At 41.1% G+C, this 21,998-nt stretch overlaps 1 protein-coding gene and 1 pseudogene across 12 annotated transcripts in view; both read right to left on the bottom strand.

Moving 5' to 3' along the window:
- The window catches only part of RGS7 (regulator of G protein signaling 7), a 600,061-nt gene that overhangs the window by 44,119 nt on the left and 533,944 nt on the right, over positions 1-21,998 (bottom strand). For all 12 annotated transcript variants that reach the window (XM_063670672.1, XM_063670673.1, XM_063670677.1 and 9 more), the window contains one exon: positions 6,938-7,012. In XM_063670672.1, the coding sequence (XP_063526742.1) occupies positions 6,938-7,012 (75 nt within the window). The remainder of the gene's footprint in view (positions 1-6,937; positions 7,013-21,998) is intronic.
- LOC129009372 (riboflavin kinase-like) lies at positions 2,731-4,427 on the bottom strand (annotated as a pseudogene).

Raw genomic sequence — 21,998 nt, 5'->3', positions numbered from 1 at the left:
ACTAATTGAGATCCATTTTTAGTTTTAATAGCAAGATCATTTATTTGCAGTGCTTTGGCTTGATTAACATGTTCCTTTATTCCTATGGTGCTAAGACAAGCACTTTTTCATATGCAGTGCCATCTATTTATTCATTAAATAAAATAGATTTGGCTTCCTACATAAATCTGTTCATGTGTGATTTCCCTTGACATTTTAGAAGAGAACTAGAAAAATTATCCCCTGTTTTTTTTTAGACAGGGGTGGGGGTTTGCTATGGTCTGAATGTTTGTGTCTCTCCAAAATGCATATGTTGAAATCCTCAACCCCTAATGTGATGGTATTAAAAGGTGGGGACTTTGGGAGGTGACTAGGTATGAGGGTGAAGCCCTTGTGAATGGGATTAGTGCCCTTATAAGGAGGCCTGAGGGAGCTCGTTTGCCGATTCCACGATGTGAGGACACAGTGAGAAGGCACCATCTTTGAAGCACGGAGTGAGCTCACGAAAGATATTAAATCTGCTGGTGCCTTGATCTTGGACTTCTCAGGCTCCAGAATTGTGAGCAATACATTTCTGTTGTTTATAAATTACCCAGTCTAAGATATTTTGTCACAGCAACTCAAACAGACCAAGAACTAAGTCAGAGACTGTAAAATGAAACCACAAAGTACAAGAAGACTTTCTGTGTTTCTATGTGAAATGTAATTTCTGGGGCTTTTCTGACTGACTGGTGTGGTAATATTTCTCTTTCTTTCAAGGTTGTTCAGCTGAGCTAGAGAACAGATTGTGACCATATCTGACACAATATGGAGAAAGTCAGTACACAGAAAGAAGCAGAGAGAAGGCAACCAGAGAGACAGATCATGAGAAAGCTGGGTCCACTCACACCCCTGGGCCAGCTTGACCTCTGCCTGCCACAAGGTTTCAGACCATGAATCAGAAAAGTCCCCTCTTGGCCGGGTGTGGTGGCTCATGCCTGTAATACCAGCACTTAGGGAGGCTGAAGCAAGTGGATCACCTGAGGTCAGGAGTTTGAGACCAGTCTAGGCAACATGGTGAAACCCCATCTCTACCAAAAATACAAAATGAGCAGGGTGTGGTGGCACATGCCTGTAGTCCCAGCTACTTGGGAGGCTGAGACAGGAGAATCACTTGAACCTGCGAGGCAGAGGCTACAGTGAGCCGAGATCCTGCCACTGCACCCCAGCCTGGGCAAGACAGAGTGAGACTCCATTTCAAAAAAAGAAAAGTTCCCTCTTTATTCATTCTCATTTGAGCAGTTTCTATTGCCTGCACCTTTACTATACCCTGTACTCGACACACTTTTGTGTTGCTCTAAGATACGAGTAGTTTATTCTGTTCAGTAACACATTAAAATTTAAATGTACACATGCTGTATATGGAGTTGAAGACATGTCCATATTTTATGCAGAAACAGCTAGAACCACTGGATTATTAATAGCAGGAAAACCAGACAGATAATTATACATTTGCTGTTGTTTTTCTAGGATGTGCACATTAGCTTTTCACTGATGCTGTTAACTGTAATATTTAGTGCCATGATGTCCAAATGAAGGTGACAGAGGAAAAGGAGAACAGGATAGGAAATAGCTTACTGTTATTTTGAAATATGGGTGCTAAAGTTACAGGAGGGAGCCCAAAGTGTGGGTTCAGTCACACACACATGCAGATGCTCTTATCATTTCCCTCAGGTTTTGTGTCCTAGGACCCCTCTAGCTATTGTCCTACAGAAGGATACAGCCTGTGATGGTGAATTTTGTGTCAACTTGGCTGGCTCATAGGACTCAGATATGTGGACAAACATTACTCTGGATGTTTCTATGATGGTGTTTATTGGATGGGATTAACATTTAAATCAATGGACTTTGAGTAAAGCAGGTTGCCCTCCACAATGCGGGTGGGCCTCACCCAATCAGTTGAAGTCCTTAATAGAACAAAGGCTGACCTCCCCTGAGCAAGAAGGGATTCTGCCTCCAGACTGCCTTTTTTGTTGTTGTTTGTTGTTTTGAAGAACAAGGATATTTACTCTTAAAAAAGAAGTGCTATCCTACAAAAAGAGGTACAGATTTGAAAAACACTTATTTTACTGTATTTAAAAAAAACAAACAGCAAAACAGGCAGGGGACGTCTAGATGACAGAATTGAAGCAGCTCTGTACAAAAATAAAGACGGTACGATGATGTGACTTCAAAGAGAATGACTAAACAAAATTTCACAAACATCTTCATGTTTCTAATAATAATGCACAAAATATCAAAATTACAAAGTCTAGGTTTCTTCCCTGTAGGTTTATGATAAACTATTAAACTTCTATTTAAGGCATTTACTTTTATAAGCCTTCTCTGTTTAGAAGTACAAACTATGCAAGTACATACATGCTGGTATTTTACCATGAAAATTTTAGTTTTCATCTCAAACTAGTGATTTGTCTTTTTACCCATACTTATATACATTTCACTTCCATCATAAGACATGTAATACATTTCTAGTGGTACATTTTAATCAATATATATTTTTTAAATATTGATTTTTAAAAGAATCTTTTTAGTGCCATGACATGATGGCCTTAATTTAAGAGCTGAAGCATGATATGGTAACTACATTGTACTGTTTAATTTGCAGCTGTAGGAAAACATTTGAGTTTTAAAATATAACCAAGATAAGGCTGGATAGTAGTAAACACTGAAATACTAGAAAACAGTGAATGAATAAATAATATGTTTTTTTCATCAGGGGCTATTCATTATTTTGCTTTTAGAAACCTGGAAGAAATTGTCTTGAGTTTCAAATGTTCTGGTAAATCTAGTCGTTTCTTAGCCTCCTCAATGTCGCCTGGAATTGCTGAAATAAGTGACTCTAAAGAATCAAAGTTCTTTTCTGGTCTGAGGTAGCCAACAATGGCCGCATTGGGGATTTCCCCATAGAAGTCCTCTTTGAAGGTATGCAGGATAAGCGTTTCCATGGACTTCTTCGTATTCTTGTGGCAGAGGGTCCATCCTATGCTCACCACCACCTAAAGGCCATCTCCACTTCCGACACTGGCGCAACCATAATAAATGCCAATGGATACATCAACTGGAAGATCAGCTACTACTTGTTCAGGAAAATTAGCTGCGGAGATGCCCAGCTGCCTGCAGCCACGGCCGAAGCCCCGCACCATCTGGGCCCGGCAGAAGCAGGGCAGACGCCTCGTTATAGTCCAGTCCTCTCAGGACACGGGCTGCGGCCGGGTCCGCGCGTTCTACGGAGCCGCCATCGACGCGGTGCCCGGACCCTGGATCAGCACGGGGTGGGGTGGGGACATGGCCGTGAGCTCTGCCTGCTGCGGGGGCGCACCAGGGGCCTGGCGACAAGACGACACGCCGCGGTGGGTCCCTGAGGCTACCAACCCAACAAAAGCTTCCCGGCGACTCAAGAGCTGTGTCTCCCCAGACTGCCTTTGGATTTGAACTGTCAGTCTTCCCTAGTCTCCAGCCTGGTGGCCTCCCCCATCAGATTTTGAACTCGCCAAGCCTCAATAATCCTGTGAGCCAATGCCTTAATATAAGTCTCTGTCTCTGTCTCTCTCTCCCCTCCCGCCCCCCACTCTGTCTCTGGTTTGGTTTCTCTGGAGAACTCTGGCTAATACAGAATCTATTACAGTAAAAATTTTAGTATCGGACTCAAGAACATCAGACAGACAGTTCCCCCTTCAAACTTACTTAGATTAGGCTGATTTCTTTCTGGCTATGCTACATTATCATTCTTTCACAGATCCTTGAGATAATACATTTTTACCTATTTCCTTATATTGTAGTAAAGTATATTCTAATTAAAAAGAAAGACTTGAAAATGGACTAATTTTAGATTCTTAACATATCTCAAATCATGCATACAGCAAAGCCTTCACTTCCTATATTTGATAAACATGTCAAACATTCAACAATTAGATACAACATTCCCAAATGAAATGTGAAATGATTCTGATATTCTTCAGGCACCTATGCTAGATTGTCACTTTAGGGATTTACTGGGTCCTTTATTCTTGTTACGGCACGTAATCACAGGAAAAATTATTATAGCTCACTCCCAAAGAAATGAACAGCAGCTCTCCTTGCTACGAGCATTATCTGCTTTCAAAGATTAAGCATGTTCCACAGCTTCCACTTCCTGAGCAGCCACGGTATAAAGATGGAGGCCGACCACACAGCCAGGAGGAGGCGCTACAGAGACGGCTCAATTATGGCGGAAGGGAAGGGTAGCTTCCAGGGGCGACTGGCTGGCCTCTCCCATTTCTGTGGTAGGGTCACCTGCTTGGCAGACACAGAGCTGTGGACCCCTCAGAGGGTGGTGAAACAGCTTGCTTATTGCTGTCAAGGTATTCATTGATAAAATGCAATGGCAATCACAAGCACAAATCACTTACACTCCCTTTGTCATATGTCATGGACGGAGTTGTGTCCCCTCCCCTAAATTCTTATGTTGCAGCCCTATCCCCCAACGTAGCTATATTTGGAGATCGGGCCTGTGAAGAGGAAATAAAGGTTAGGTGGGGTTATAGGGTGGGAACTAATACAATAGAACTGGTGTCCTTTTAAGAAGAGGAAGAGACCCCAGAGTTGGTTGTTTTGTTTTGTTTTTCTCTCTGTCTCTACGCACACACAGGAAAAGCCACTGAGGATACGAGAAGAAGGCAGCCATCCTCAAGCTAGGAAGAGACACTCCACAGGAACTGAACTTGCCACCACCCTGATCTCGAACTTCTAGTTTCCCTAACTATGAGGTAACAAATTCCTACTGTTGAAACCACCTGGTCTGTGGTATTTTGTTAAGGCGGCCCCAGCAGACTACATAAAGCTTAACAAAATCATATATCCATGTACAGACATTTATCTCCTTGCTCAATACCTGCACCCTTATGAGACCATGAATTAGGGGAGCAAGACCCTGACTGTCCCATTTACTGTGGAGTACCTAAAGCCCAGGACATGTCTGGCATAGAGTAGACACTCCTTAATTTTGCTAATTCAGTGGATCATTACAGTTCCTAAACAACTATGAGCTAAAGTATCAGTGGTGATACTTCTAAAAAATATTAGTATGTGGCTTGGAGTCGGATAACCTTCCATGTAAAATAATATTATCATCTGCGAAGATTCTACCAAATTGAACACTTCTGACTGTGAGAAGCTATATTTATCAAAAGGTGAGAAAAATCAGTTTTCTCCAACTGTGGAAAATAAGGGTATACCTGTTATTTGCTGTCAGATTTTTCAGGACTTTTGTTTTCTTCTGGCAAATGTTAGCACTAGACAGCTCTGGAGTGAGGCCCTGTCATTCTATCATTACTAATTCACAAGAAATTAGATGTTATCGAGACAAAGAGAGCTAGATCTCAATGATTCTGTTTCTTCACAATATTTCACCTTGCAATGCCTCATGGGCTTTTCATCATTAAACGAGGGCTGATGGTATGTAAAGAACAACATTGTAAACTAATGCTTCTCAAATGTTCAAAAAGAAGGGTGCCATGTGAAACACGAGAAAGATGATCAATACTGAATATGGTGCCGAAGACAGAGTATAAATGATCCCTTTATTGTGTCTAAGTGCTATCTTGTTAATCCACATGCTTTCTCTTCTGAATCACAGCATGTCTGGGTTAGTGTCTGTTGGGGGAAACAGGACACCCAATAAAGTATTTCAAAGAGTAATTTCACTATTCAGAAAGTGGAAAGAGGTGGCTTAATGCACTTTTTGGAGAGCCGATAGCATTTTTGAATCTTGTTCTGCAAAAATAGTTCTTGGTGCCCTCAGGATGTGCTGTGAGCAGAGGATGAAAGCAATTAAGTAGGGCCAGCCACCAGAGAGAAGACCAGAAAGGCTTGCTTTGGTCTGGCTTCGCCTCTCTCTCGGAGAGTTCCTAGGGGCAGAAGCATTTGAGCACCGCATCCGAATTGGTTTTGTGGTGCTTTGCTTCGGCTTCTTTATGCTAACATCAAGGTAAACTGCCTTAAAAGAAAGAAAAGGTACTTGGACCATATTGGGGCCTTTGAACATGATGCTATGTTTCTACGGATGGGAGAAAAAGGCAACACAAAATAAGACTAGAAAAAAATATTGAGTGCTTACTACAGGGACACAGACTCTGGAAAACACTATGGCTAACGAAATACTAAGGAAATGGCCACAGAAAAGAAGACCTTGAACTTTGTGGAATGTATTAATCCAGCAGCACCAATCTATAAGCTGTATTCTCAGCTTACAGCAACTGCTACAGGCCAGAAATTCTTGGGTACATCAAGCGTGTTTTATGGAATGAATAAAAATGCCTTCTAGTTGTACGTGTTGCTTTAAAAAATATGTAGAAACTATTGCTGTGCATTTTCAAAGGTTTATTTAAAATGTCACTGAACTCGGAATAGCTTCCCCCACACCCTGCACACCGATATTCTCTCAGATAACAAACACTGAAATACAACCACTGTCTTATAGTTGTGTCACAAAATTCTAGTGTTAAGAGGGGGTCCCTGCACTCTCTCTGTAATTAAATATCTTTTAGATGTCCCCCTCCCCTCGGGTTTTAAAATGCCCTTCTCTCATCAGTATCAGGTTTTCTAAGGATGATTTCTATCAGGTTTTCTAAGGATGATTTCTAAGGATGATTAGGAAACCTCCATCTTCTTTTCCTCCTTTCCTGGGCCACACCCTTCTCTGGGAGAGGAGGGGGTCCTCCGCTTCCTGTTCCTCTCCTGTCAGTCAGTACCACCGCTCTGTCTTGGGCCCTGGTGTGCTTGAGCATCAGGGTGGGGCTATTCTTGAGGAAGGGAGGGCTGTGGAAGGCTGGGAAGAGTGGGGAAGATATTCCATGACATGGGAAGAAAGTGTTTTTATGGCTGACGTCCTGTAAACAATGCAATTCATCACCAAGATAAGCACAACAAATGACAGTTTTACCTTCCGTGTTTTGTGGGGGTTTCTCATTCTGGATGACTTCTTAATGTCCACTTCAGTCGTATTTACACATCCAGGCTGGGAATGGAAAAACAGAGAGACAAATGAATCTTTGGGTGTGAAATTTCTGACCAGGACAATCATGAATGACTCACTCTCCAGAGCCCGAGCAAATGCCACAATGACACAAATCAAGGAAAGTGTTTTCTAGATGGCCACAGCCAGTCCCATCAGCAGTAGCCAGTCATAAAAGACATGATACTTCTTAACTCTTTCACACTTAAAAGCCTTCAGATGCCATCCTCAAATAACTCCCAGAGAAACAAGAAAAAGAAATACTCGGACTGCACATGTGAAAGTGGTGTCAATATGTATAGCGACAAACCCGACAGACAGAGTGAGTACGCTCCTGGACAAACGGGCCGATACCCCTTGCTGGTTATCTGCAGACAGCCTCTTGCAGAGTTCTCTCTTTATAAAAAGTGAGGCTGGGCCGGGCGCAGTGACTCATGCCTGTAATCCCAGCACTTTGGGAAGCTGAGGTGGGTGGATCACCTGAGGTAAGGAGTTCGAGACCAGCCTGGCCAATGTGGTGAAACCCTCTCTCTACTAAAAATACAAAAAATTAGCTGGGTGTGGTGGCGGGTGCCTGTAATCCCAGATACTCAGGAGGCTGAGGCAGGAGAATCACTTGAACCCGGGAGATGGAGGTTGCAGTGAGTCAAGATCACACCATTGCACTCCAGCCTGGGAACAAGAGAAAAACTCCACGGCAAAAAAAAAAAAAAAAAAAGAAAAAGAAAAAAGAGGCTGTTATTAGATGGGTGGCTTGCTTTTCCCAGGCGGGAAGACTAAAACGGCATTTAGTTGAGCCAGCTCACCTCCCAGAATGAACTGTCTTACAGGGATTGTGAAACCCAGCAACTAGGAATCTTTGTTTGCATAGACAGAATGTGCAATGGAGTTCATGGTTAAAATGTGAAAGATGGAGAAAGAAACTGGTAAATAAGATGCCATGCTTCTTCTGATAAATTCCCAACCTTCCTTTTCCTTAAGGGCAGGTGAACCCCTTTAAAACAGAGGGGTTGATGAAGTATAGGCAGCCTGCTGTTAGCTTCCTGACAACCTCAGGTGTCTCATCTTGTCAGATTTATTGTTCTGTTGTACAGAAACAAATAGCTGCAAGCTTCTTGTATATTTGGAGGAGGAGAGGGGAGGAGGGGGGAAGAAGAGGGGAAGGGAGAGAATATGAATCATGGAACAGAGAAGATAGGAGATTCAAAAATACATAGCAGCTTAAATGTAGAAAGGGCTTAGACATCACACATCCTTTAGAAGTGATGAGAAGTTAATGGCTACATGGACTGGGTTTCCTTTACTTTTGGTGCAGGATTTAAGGATCTCTGGTATTAGTAAAAACATCGGCCAGGCGCGGTGGCTCACGCCTGTAATCCCAGCACTTTGGGAAGCCAAGGTGGATGGATCATGAGGTCAGGAGTTCAAGACCAGCCTAGCCAACATGGTGAAACCCCATCTCTACTGAAAATACAAAAATTAGCGGGACATAGTGGCAGACGCCTGGAATCCCAGCTTCTCTGGAGGCTGAGGCAGGATAATCGCTTGAACCCAGGAGGTGGAGGTTACAGTGAGCTGAGATTGCGCCACTGCACTCTAGCCTGGGCAACAAGAGTGAAACTCCATCTCAAAACAGACAAACAAACAAACAAACCATCAAGTTGCATGTCTCTGCTCAATTTCTCTATTTCTTCCCACAGACTGCAAGAAATTAAAGCATTAGATGTCCTTAGAAGTGAATCCAGAGAAACTGTGAGTGTGGAAAAGTCTTCTGTGGAGTTGGGATGGGGTTGGGAAGGAAGTGCAAAAAGGCAGAGCTGATGTGATTGGCAGACTCAGCTGTTCACTACAGTAATGGGAATCAGTTCATTGTGTAATGAGGACAGAAGACACTTTCCTTAAAGAACCATCTCCTGCTAGTATAGCCACTGGGCCAAAACTCCACCATATTATAATAGATAAGGAAGTAAATGAGGAAAACATTTTTTCTTTTTTCTTTTTTTGTAGAATATGTATATACTACACATACACACACACACTGTACTACAAACATTAAATAAATTATGAGTTTGGTTTGCATATCTATTTAGGAATAGAAATAACTGGTTCAGCACAGTGGTCAGCTTGGCAGTGTAGGAGGGAGGAAGGGCACCCAGCTGGGTGGGACTAATTTCCTAAGTGACACTGAGCAATTCACTAAACTCTCTCAGCATCTGGTTGCTGAGTATCTGATATTCTGGTTTGATTTTTTTTTTATGGTTGGTCTAAGCATTTATTTTTTTAAAAGACCCCCGGGGATTTTAATATGCAGCCAGAGTTCACAACCATTGATCTAGGTGTAACAAAGACAAGGGTTTTAAAACATTAAAGGATCAAGTTTTCATTTTCGATTCAATTTCTATTTCTTTGCAGCCTTCCATCCCTAAGCCTGAGCCATAACGGAAGGGAAAGCAGTAAAATTCTTTAAACTCCTATCAGCATATCAGGAGCCAAGCACAGTGCCAGGTGCAGCGGCTTATGCCTGTAATCTCAGCATTTGGAGAGGCTGAGGTGGGAGGATCACTTGCTTTGAGGAGTTTGAGGCTGCAGTGAGCTGTGACTGAGCCACCACACTCCAGCCTGGGTGATAGGGTGAGATTCTGTCTCTCTCTCTCTCTTTTTTTTTTTAAAGAGCCAAGTATGATAAGATACGTCATGGAGATTTTCTTCCATATGTTAAGGGGTGGGAAAAACTAGGATATAATATCCAGGAAAAGGAAAGCATGTTTCTTCACGACCTGGAAGCAAAGAAAGATAAAGGTAAGATACTGAGCTCAGCAGATATTTCATTTTTCTCCTCTGTGGAAGAAACTTGAAGAAGAAGAGGTGACAGGGAGGAATAAAAAATCCCAGACAAGTATGAGGAAGCCTGTGAAGTAGTCAGTCCCATTCCCATAGAAGAAGCCCCACATGCAATCAGAGCCAACATGAATTTTATATCATATGGGTGTTAGCAAGAAAGATGAGCTTAAGAAAATGCTTCCCAAGCCTCTTATGTGGCAGTCAAGCCATCCAGAATTTCTTGCATGCCACAGTAGTAAAAGGCACAGAAGATCTAAGAATAGTGGGTGGATGGGAGCCTGAAGTTGGGACAAAGGCCGCAGTGTGCAGGGATTTTATGCTGGAAGCAGATGTCTGAAACACAGACTTCAGCAGTGAGTTCCAGGTGATGAGATGGTACCTGTTGCAGCTGTCCTGGGAGCAGCCCATGCCAACTTGTCTATAGCAGAAATCAACAAGGATCTGGAAGATGTTCTGGGGGTGCTTGGCCCTCTGTCCCCACTGCACAAGACTGTATACACAAAACCTCTAGACCTCAAACTCCCTTCCAAAACCAATCCTGGATAGCAGCAGAGAAAGGCCGAGAAAACTGAAAATGTGATCATTTATCCACAAATGACCGAGTCATCTAAACCAACTATTTCAATTATGGTGGCATGCAGAGCACATGCATTGAAACCTACACTTCAAATAGGTTTCTGAGAAAACTATGTCAATTATAGAAAATACAGAAACTGTATTTTCTTTATACATCTGAGGAAGCTGAACTAATTTGAACTCTAAAACTCCTTCCATAACGAGCTAGGATTCCAAATCAATTTTACTTCATACCGGGGGGATAATTAACAAATGGCCCTGGAAATTGTGTCAACCATTGAAGGCATAAAGTGGAAAGATTCCCCTCCCCAGAGGAACATATCTGTCAGTCCTAAAGGAAATTAGAAGTTTCATCCTCATATTTAAAAGATGATGGCCTTTTAAATGTGATTAATGAACCATTAGCTTACATCTGAAATTCCCACTTGAGCCAATTATTAACACCACTAATCAGCAAATTAATAAGAAAGCATTGGTTTTAAAAGTAAATGTCATTAGAGACTGAACTGTAAGATATGTTTTATAACCCGGCTCCCATCCTAGGAAAATGAAATCTGCCAGTTCAAAATTTGTTACTAATGACTAAATGGTTAAAATAGTAAGCTGGATCTGGGATGCTTGTCTTGGAGGCCCTGTAATTTCTAAGGAGGCCTCATGGGACAGCTAATGGTTCAACAGATCTATGATATCTAAGTCAACTAGGAAATTCTTGAAGATTAAAAAAGCTTAGAGGCCCAAAGTTGTCTGGTATACTTCTGAATAATTAAGGTCATGACCCAGTGCTGATAACCCCTCAATAGCTGCTTTCAGAAGTCATGCACTGTGGCAAGTGAAATATGGCAATAATTTTTCTTGAATTCTCTTATGTATTCAATAAATATTTCTTTCTGCATCTAATTGTCGGATCTTGTGACAAATGGTGAGTTACAGAAATGAAGGCATGAGCTGTATCCCAGTAACTTCCTGATACAATAAGAATGACAGACACATGAATAATCAGAATATGGGAGCATAATGACTACGTGGAAGTTGGCACAGAGCATTATATGACAACAGAACATTCCAGACATCCTTTTTTTTTTTTCCTGAGATGGAGTTTCACTCTTGTTGCCCAGGCTGGAGTGCAATGGCGTGATCTCGGCTCACTGCAACCACTGCCTCCTGGGTTCAAGTGATTCTCCTGTCTCAGCCTCCTGAGTAGCTGGGATTACAGGTGGGTGCCACCACGCCCAGCTAATTTTTTGTATTTTTAGTAGAGACAAGGTTTTGCCATGTTGGCCAGGCTGGTCTCGAACTCCTGACCTCAGGTGATCCACCCGCCTTGGCCTCCCGAAGTGCTGGAATTACAGGCATGAGTCACTGCGCATGGCCAAGACAGACATCCATTTTTATGCACAGTCTGTTGGTTCTCCTCAACATGGCAAACAATATTCCTTTAAACGTTATTTTTAAGCAATTTTTCAATCTCGATGAGACCATGTTGTCTTTGGTTATTTAAAAAAAAGTCAATTATCTTTTTGATGCATATATAATAGGTACCACTAGCTGGCACCAGACCTTCATGAAATTCATAAAATTGGTTTCTGCAGAGCTAAACAAATCTATCTTCCCAATAAGATATAAATAACATTACCATTACCAAGTAGACATTCCATTAAAATGTTCAAATATATACTATTTGCTGGATACAGTATTAAGCACATAGTATTGTTGGATGTAAGGAATAATGAAATGCTATTTACATCAGCCTGGAAGAGAATTGTGTTATTTCTAGTGATTCAAAGATGAATTTCTTTTCAACCGAACTAAGCTGGGTTGTAACATTATTATAACGTTATTTATTATAAAGTAGGATTTAACATTGTGGAAGCCATTCCTGAGGGAGTAAATGGAGCATATCATTGAGAAATACTACTGTCATAACATTTACGTGAGTGTCCTCATGAGGTGCAAAAGAGAAGCTGGAGTTTTTGGTTTCATTATTGATATTTTAAGTAAAAGTGTCTAAATGCCATTTAGTTCCTTTCATGCGATAGTACATTTTTGTTAGTTATAGCAGAAGGCATACTTGTGTTCAGGACAACTCGGCAAAGCCTGTGGTGAAGAGCAACAGTGAGAGAGAGGAATACAGAACAGCTGTGTTTAAGTTCCATCACTGCAGCTGATATGTACCTGGGAGAACAGTGTCCTAAATGACAGGGGAGTGGAGGATTAGAAATGCACCATCAAATAGAGCTGATAGCAAGACATCAAGTGCACCCTAGAAAGTTTTAAAAAAATCATGATTCTGGGAAAATTCAGGTTTCAAATATGCATAGTCCCCCCTTGGGGGATATGTTTTACTACTGCCCACCCCCACAAAAGAGATGCCTGAAACCACGGATAGTACCAAACCCTATATATACTGTTTTTCTTATATATACACATGCTTATCATAAAGTTTAACTTATAAATTAGGAACAGTAAGAAATTAACAACAATAACTAATAATAAAATAGAAAACAACAATAAGTAATAATAAAATAATAAAATATGCCAGCCTCACTATGCTTGGGCTTTGGGGTCATTCTGAAGTAAAGTAAGGGTGACTTGAACACAAGCACTGCAATACCAGGACAGTCGATCTGATAATCTAGAAGACTACTAAGTTCCTAACAGGTGGGTACCATAGACAGCGTGGATCTGCTGGACAAAGGGGTGACTCATGTTCCAGGTGGGGCAGAATGGGATAGACGAGATTTCATCATGCTACTCACAATGGCACGAAATTACAAACTTATGCATTGTTTCTTGAATTTTCCACTTAATATTTTTGGACTGCAGTTGACTATGGGTAACTGAAACCTCAGAGTGCAACCATAGATAAGGGGGAGCTACTGTATTTAGATGATCCCTGACTTACTATGGCTCAACTTAAAATTTTTCACCCTTACTGTGAGTTTATTAGAGTATTAAATGCATTTTTGACTTACTATATTTTTGGCTTACAGTGGCTTTATTGGGACATAACCCCATTGTAGGTCAAGGAGCATCTGTATATATAATTATTAATTCAAATAGAAGTAAATTAATGAAAAAGAGTCACCGCTTTGTAATACAGTACAAGTTATAAAAATTGCATGCATGATCCATAGTACCCCAGTAAAAATGATCCCTTATTCTTACATGAAGTAATTATAGATTTTAAAGTGTTCACTTACATGAAGTAACTATAGATTTTAAAGTGTTCAATCTCAGGACTTTTTTTTTTTTTTTTGGCCCAGGCTGGAATGCAGTGGTGCAATCACAGCTCACTATAGCCTCGACTTCCTGGGCTCAAGCAATCCTCTTGTCTCAGCCTCCTGAGTAGCTGGGACTGCAGGTGAGTGCCACCATGTAATTTTTACATGATTTTTAGTAGAGACAGGGTCTTGCTATGTTGCCCAGGCTGGTCTCCAACTCCTGGCCTCAAGCAGTCCTCCCATCTCAGCCTCCCAAAGCTCTGGTATTACAGGTGCGAAGCACTGTGCCTAGCCAGGATTCTTTTTTTAAAGATCCAATTCAAGCTTTTCTTCATTTTCTTAGCCAGTTGTCAGTTGATTCAGCCTCTGATCCTTTCAGCCCTCCTCCTCCTGACCCATCTACCTACTAAGTCCTACACACAAACTGAAGAAAGTTGTTTGAGGAAATTGCTCCAAATTTCTTCCATTCACTCTTCTCTATAGTATTTACTCATTTGATTCCTATTAGGCCTCATTTGCTAGCTACAGATTCTTGGGTATGATATCGTGCTTCAGTGTATGCTATGAATGAACTCCACACGTCCAAGAGGCAGAAGGAAACAGAATCATATGAAGTCAGCCTGAAGCTGTGGAAAGTGGTCAGGTTGAGTAGAAATCACAGACCATGATAAGGTGGTAAGGACTTTGGTTTAATTCTTTATTCTTATTTTTAAGGTTTTTTTTGTTTGTTTGTTTTGAGACGGAGTCTCGCTCTACCGCCCAGACTGGAGTGCACTGGCGCAATCTCGGCTCACTGCAAGTTCCGCCTCCCAGGTCCACGCCATTCTCCTGCCTCAGCCTCCCGAGTAGCTGGGACTACAGGTGCCCGCCACCATGCCCGGCTAATTTTTTGTATTTTTAGTAGAGATGGGGTTTCACCGTGTTAGCCAGGATGGATGGTGTCCATCTCCTGACCTCGTAATCCGCCCGCCTCGGCCTCCCAAAATGCTGAGATTACAGGCTTGAGCCAACGCGCCCTGCCCGACTTCGGCTTAATTCTAAACATAATTGGAAGCCACTGGAGAGTTTTAAACAGGAGAGTGACTTCATATGATTTCTTTTTAAAAACTCATTCAGACCTTACACTCTACACACACACACACACACACACACACACAAACTCAAAATGAATCATAAACCTAAAAGTAAAATGCTAAATTATAAAATTTTTAGAAAATGCCAGGAGAACATCTAGGTGACCTTGAGTTGGGTGATGACTTTTTAGATACCATATCGAAGGCACAATCCATGAAAGAAATAATTGGTAACTTGGATTTCATTAAAATTAAAAACTTCTGTTCTGTGAAAGACACTGTCAAGAGAATGAGAAGACAGGCCACAAACTGGAAAAAAAAAATGCAAGGATATTATCCAAAATAAGTAAAGAACTCTTAAAACCCAACAATAAGAAGATACCACAACCCAATTAACATATGGACAAATGATCTGAACAGGCACCTCACCAAAGAAAATATACAGATGGCAAATACATTTATACAAAGATGCTCCACATCGTATGTCACTGGGAAAACGCAAATTGAAATAACGAGATACCACTACACACCTATTAGAATTGCCAAAATCCAGAACGCTGAAAACACCAATTGCTGGCAAGAATGTGGAGCCACAGAGATTCTCATTTATTGCCAGTGGGAATGCAAAATGGTTCAGCCACTTTGCAAGACGGTTTGGCAGTTTCTTACAAAACACTCTAACCATTCGATCCAGCAATCATCCTCATTGGCATTTACCCAAATTGAGTCGAAACTTATGTTCACACAAAAACCTGTACACGGATGTTTCTAGCAGCTTGTTCTTCATAATTGCCAGAACTTTAAAGCAACCAAGATGTCCTTTAGTAGGTGAATGTATAAACTGTGGTACATCCAGACAATGGAATATTATTCAGCATTAAAAAGAAATGGGCTATTAAGCCTCAAAAAGACACGGAGGAACCTTACATGCATATTACTAAGTGAAAGAAGCCAATCTGAAAAAGCTACAGATTGTACGATTCCAACGATATGACATTCTGGAAAACGCAAAACGATGGAGACAAATAGTTTTGCCTTTTCCAGATCAGTGGTTGCCAAGGGTTGGGAATAAATAGGCCCAGCACAGAGAAATTTTAGGGTAGTGAAACTATTTTATATGATACTACAATAGTGAATACATGTCATTATACATTTGTCAAAACCATAGAATGTACAACATCAAGAGTGAAGTCTAATGTAAACTACAGAGTGCAGGTGATAATGATATATCAGTGTCGGTTAATCGATTATAACAAATGTACTGCTCTGGTGGGGTTGGGGGCGGGGGGTTGATAATGGGGGCGGCTGTGGGCTGGGGAGAGGTTGCTGGGGAATTCGGTACTTCCCACTTAATTTTGCTGTGAACCAAAACTGCTCTAAAAAAGTAAAATTGATTAAAAACCAACCAAACAAACAACTCATTCAAGAATATTGAGCACTTTGAGAGTGGATTATCAGGGTGGGAACAGGGCAAAGTGGAAGCAAGGGGCCCAGTTTGAAGGTTACTGCAATTATCCAGGCAAGAGATTACGGTGACGTGGGTTTGCATGCCAGCACTAGAGATGGTGTGAAGTGGTTGCATCTGGGATGCACTTTGAAGCTATAATCAACAAAACTTGCTGATGGGTTGTGTCTGTGGGCATGCTGAAGAAAACAGAATATCAAGGATGACTCCCATGCCATCTGCTGAGATGGGAAAGCCTGTAAAAAGAAGAGAAGAATCCAAAACGATCCCTGGGTTATATTTACATACAATGTTTGTATTTGCTGAAGTCTCCAAAGGGAATGCAGCGCTTTATGCCGTCTCTATGAAGATCATGAATCAGAGCATTTCCAACACAAATGCCCGTATAATCATTTGCCCTTGGCCTGTCCTTTTGTGCCATTGCATTTTTGCATTATCATTGGTGGTATGAACATATCATTGAATCTGCAACATTAAAACATGATGATCAATTCCTGAGAATTTGGTGGAGCTGTCTCATTACTCAGAGTCTCTGTTACACTTTCCTAAATTCTTCTTCTGTAGTCCTACCACATTCTATTAATCTGCTCTAATTGAAATCAGACCACTTCAGCCTCACATCTAGGAACTATCTATGCATCCTTCAATGATATTCCCTTTTTATAGACTAGGAATTGCCTTGCAGTTACCATTCTCAAAAGAGCAACCAAGAAGACTCTAACCAGTACATTTGCTATAGCTTCTTTGTGGTCACTGGGATTACCTATGTTTAATGTTCAGCTTTAAAATACTTAAAATGTTCCCAGCTAGAACTGCTTTGAAATTTAAAAATCACTGGGCAGAAGCTAAGTTGTCATAATTATCTTTAAAATAGGGGCTCCTGCAGGAAGAAACAAAAGGCCTGAGGCAAGTGTGTGTGGACACTTTTCTGTGACACCTGGCCTGCTGTGCACACATGAGCGATTGATCTCCTTCACTTTCTATGATTATTTCCCTACAAAAAGCTGGCTGCAGTGTGAGGACATGCAAAGATTTTCAATTGGATGAGAAAAAAAGTCCCTCTTAGATTTGAGACTGAACATGTGTGCTCCAACTTGTTCTATATCCTGGGTTGGCATATTGGGTACTTATATACCCATAATTGAAGTGGCATTTTGATTTGCATTATACTGTTCCTCTGGTATTTCATTGGTGGGAGGGTGAGTAGCAACACAGAATTTTAGGATTCCTGGTCCGTGGGCTTAAATGGGTCATCAAACACCTTAAACATTTTTACTTTAACACTTAACATGTTTCTTGAATGCAGAAATTAAGACATGAAATCTAGACTATGTCTCTGATGACAACAATAAATTTCCCCAGTGTAAAAGTGAGGTGCCAAAAAGTAGGAAAACGAACTAGCTACTGAACTGGAGAAAACAATCTTTATTTTTTTACACGGTGCTATTGTTAATACTGGTGACTTAAATGGTATGCTGTAAAGGCTAAAGAGAACCAAATAAAATTTCGTATAGCATAAATAACTCACAGTAAGTTCAAAGGCTTACAATAATTTTTACAACAGATAGCAATGGGACAACTAGGAAATAAGTTTGTGAAAATCATCACATATTGGAATTAACCTTGAATTACAATAGCTGCCTTGAATTCAATAGCTTTGAATTACAAAGGATATGGGGGGCTCCTAAATCGTAAGTTCCCAAATAGAAAAGGGGTGCACCTCCCTGTCTTAGTCTCTTCAGACTTCTATAACAAAATACCATAAACCAGGTGGCTTATAAACAATAGACATTTATTTCTCACGGTTCTGGAGGCTGGGAAGTTCAAGATCAAGGCAGTGAAAGATTTTGTGTTGGGTGAGGGTCACTTTTCAGTTCATAGAAGGTTCCTTCTTGCTGTTTCCTCACATGGTGGAAGGCATAATAGTTTTCTCTTGGCCTCTTCTATAAGGGCACTAATCCCATTCAAGAGGAAAGAACCTTCATGACCTAGTCACCTTCCAAAGATCTTACCTCCTAATACCACCACCTTGGAGGTTAGGAATTCAACACATGAATTTGGGGAGGACACAAATGTTCAGACCAGAGCCCTCCTTTTACAGGACACACATACAGAGAAAGGCCATAACACATACCTCGGTTTAGCAAAATCTCTGTAAAGAAGATTAATTTCAAAGATATACTCTGTTGCATTCAACTTGATTTCCAAAAAGAGAAAAAGATGTAGTGGTGTTAGAAAAGAGAGTTTTACATAAAGTTCTCTTCTAGATTTCGTATTTATTGCTAAGAGCCAAAATTTTATTTTCACTGCTAGGGAAAAAATATCTTTTAAAATAATTCCCATGCATCCTTGCATTCTTACGTAATCATATCCAAAACAACACAGTCTTTCCTTGATGATTCGAGGTCATGATTATTTGAGGACAATGCTTATTTTGCTGTCTTTTTTTTTTTTTTAGATAGAGTCTTGCTCTGTCACCCAGGCTGGAGTGCAGTGGCGTGATCTCAGCTCACTGTAAGCTCTGCCTCCCGGGTTCACGCCATTCTCCTGCCTCAGCCTCCCGAGTAGCTGGGATTACAGGCTAATTTTTTTTGTATTTTTAGTAGAGATGGGGTTTCACCATGTTGGCCAGGATGGTCTCGATCTCCTGACCTCGATCCGCCCGCCTTGGCCTCCCAAAGTGCTGGCATTACAGGCGTGAGCCACTGTGCCCGGCCTATTTTGCTGTCTTTAAGCCAGCAATGCCTGTGAGGCTAGATGATCCCAACTCCTAATGCCTTTTGAGCTTTTATGTGATTTTATGCCATTTTTAGTTCCTCTGCCTTATCCAGTTAGCAGTTAGCAGTCACTTTTTGCTGCTCTCAGCATCCTTGACTCCAGCGCATCTCATTATTCTCTAATTCGTTGCTTGCTTCTGATGTGGATCAGGAAACTATACAAATGCTCCTTTGCCACAGGGTCTCACATTTTAGCAAATGAACCGATCAAGGCACGTGAGTTAGAGTGTGAGAGTTGAAACAGCTACTTCGGTTAAGACTTTTTGAGTTTATTTCTTGGCTGAGTTTTGGATAGAATTAGACTTGGAGATATGAGAGGTAAGAAAAAGTCTCAAAACTGTAACAAATAAAATGTGGACAAGTTCTCATGATATATTTAGGAAAACTTATCGGTACATACATATCATAGAAGCCAATTAAAGGGGGTCAGAAGTAGATGACATCAAACATTTATCTGGAGTTCTAAGAAAGAGGATGGCATATTGAGAGCTAGAAATTTGTTCTGTGCTCCGAGGGGTGGGGAGAAAAGCTAACTCAGGTGAAGGGCAGCATTCTTCGGTTGCATCTCCCCAGATCCTGAGTGAACAATGATGCACTCTCTTGTATACACCCAGATTCTTTCGGAAAAAGCCTGCCAGATTCAGTGCTAATTTTGGTTTAGTTTCCTAAAAAGGATAAAGTGTCCAAGCCAGAACTTTTAGTTTCTCTCCCCTCCTACCTATTCTTTTCTTGGTTTTCTGCCTTTCAGTGAGTGCCTCCAACCATCCATCAAGAGGCTCAAGCCATCACCAAGGAGGCATCGAGTCCTCTTTTCCCCTTACTTCCCACACTTGATTCATCAGCACATCATGCAAACTTTACCTCCAAATACACCCCGAATCTACTGGCTTCCCTCCACCCTCACTGTTACCACCCTGCTCCAAGCTGCCATTATCTGCCATCTGGACTATCACAACAGCCTTCTTATTTGTTCTAATTCTTTTCTTGCTTTGTCCTCCCTTTCCCCAAGTTATTCTCCACACAGTAGCCAGAGTCACCTTTTTAAACTACAGCAACATCACATCACTCTCCTCGTCAAACCTCCAAAGGGCTCTCATCACGCTTAGGATAAAAGGCAGACACCTTGCCACACTCTACAAGGTGTTACACTTTTCTTTTTTTTTTTTCAGACGGCGTCTCGCTCTATTGCCCAGGCTGGAGTGCAGTGGCACAAACTCGGCTCACTGCAACTTCCGCCTCCTGGGTTCAAGCGATTCTCCTGCCTCAGCCTCCTGAGTAGCTGGGACTACAGGCATGCACCACCATGTCAGCTAATTTTTGTATTTTTAGTAGAGATGGGGTTTCACCATGTTGGCCAGGCTGGTCTTGAACTCCTGACCTCATGATCCGCCCGCCTTGGCTGCTCAAACTGCTGGGATTACAGGCGTGACCCACTGCGCCCAGCCTCACTGGCCTTCTTTCTGTACCAGGCCCTTTTCCCTGTACTAGCTGCTACTTCTTTCTCCAAATACTATGTAGTCCCTCTCGATCACATCACCTTGCTTTTATTTTTATCATACCACTTACCTCCACCTGGAGGGTTTTTGCACATTACGCTTGTTTGTTTTCTCTGTCTTTCACCACAGAGGGGTAAACTCCTCAAATACAGGGACTTTCTATGTCTTGTTTAGTATCTGTCACTGGAGAATGAAATTTCCTGGTACCTAGTAGGTGCTCAATGAATGTTTATTGAATGAATGAATGTGAAAGACTTCTTGAACACTACCCATCTATTAAAAATACAAAATGAGTTTTATTTTCTTTTTGCTTGTGTGTATGTGTGCGTGTGCATTTGTGTGTGCTTGAGAATGTTGGTACCTATAACTTAACCTCTTGGCCAACTGATCATCACCTCTCATTATTATCATACATTTATTTAACAAGAAACAAATACTCCAATTCTTCAGTTAGCTTTAAAAGAAACACTTCTAGTGCAGAAAAATTTAGCTCAAATGTTCTTTTCCTGTGCAATGTAATTAGCCCATCAGTTGATAAGTGTAAATAGCAGATTGCTTCCAGATTTGATGGGGGTTAAGTAGTTAAAAAGCAGGAAGACACTGGGAACTTTACAAAGGCTCCGTTTTACAGAAGTCAAGATAGAATACAGCAAGCCTCTCTGTCCCTGCCTTTATAACTTTGTTTAAAGCAGTTTCCATCTTGACCTACAATTATCCAAGGACAAACGAAAGCTGTGCCCCTATGCATTTCTTTACCTGGGTGTGCAATGACACAGCAGAGTTCAGACAACACAACTGAGCCATATTATACAACCAGCACATCTCCACTGGGCCGTATTATGAAGCTGAAGATTAAAACCCCATATGAGAAAAACCTGGATTCAAGATATAAAGCAAGAAAAAATAAAGCTAATAACGGCTCTTCTATTGTGCAGTACTTTGACATTTTTCAACTATAACCATCATCTAATATGAGTTTCATAAGCATTCTCTAAACTATATAGATTAGTCACTATGAACCTAATTTTCACTGAAGCATATCAAAGATTCATACCTTGGAAGAGAATATAAATATTATCTGATCTAACCTAGCATCCAATTCATGATTTCTTCTGGCAACTTCTACAACAAGAGTCATTCAACCTTAGCTCGAATGCTTGTTGCCTCCTTTCCCCTAAAATACCTCCATCTGCATCACACTTTAAAGAAAATTTTTGAATATGTCACTTATTTAAAGGGCCATGCCACTTTTAAAACATGTTAATAATCATACCTAAAAAAGACAAATAACATGATGATAAAAGAGTTAAGATTCTTGGAAAAGCAGCAACTTCTTTAAGCTTTGGTGTCTCTTCTCTCAGAGCGAGTGCAATAAAAATAGTTCCAACCTCCTCAATGTATGAAATACTGCATGTAAAAGGGGTCAGCACAGTTCTTGACACACAGAATATGCAAAGCACATACTAGTTTCCCATAGTATTAATACTATTAGCAGTATAATTTGACATCAATAAAATAATCCCATAGAAGCAAGGGACTG

Source organism: Pongo pygmaeus, chromosome 1 (assembly GCF_028885625.2).
Source record: "Pongo pygmaeus isolate AG05252 chromosome 1, NHGRI_mPonPyg2-v2.0_pri, whole genome shotgun sequence".
Classification (NCBI taxonomy): domain Eukaryota; kingdom Metazoa; phylum Chordata; class Mammalia; order Primates; family Hominidae; genus Pongo; species Pongo pygmaeus.
Note: the sequence above shows the minus strand (reverse complement) of the source record. Positions and strands in the feature narration are given on the sequence as shown.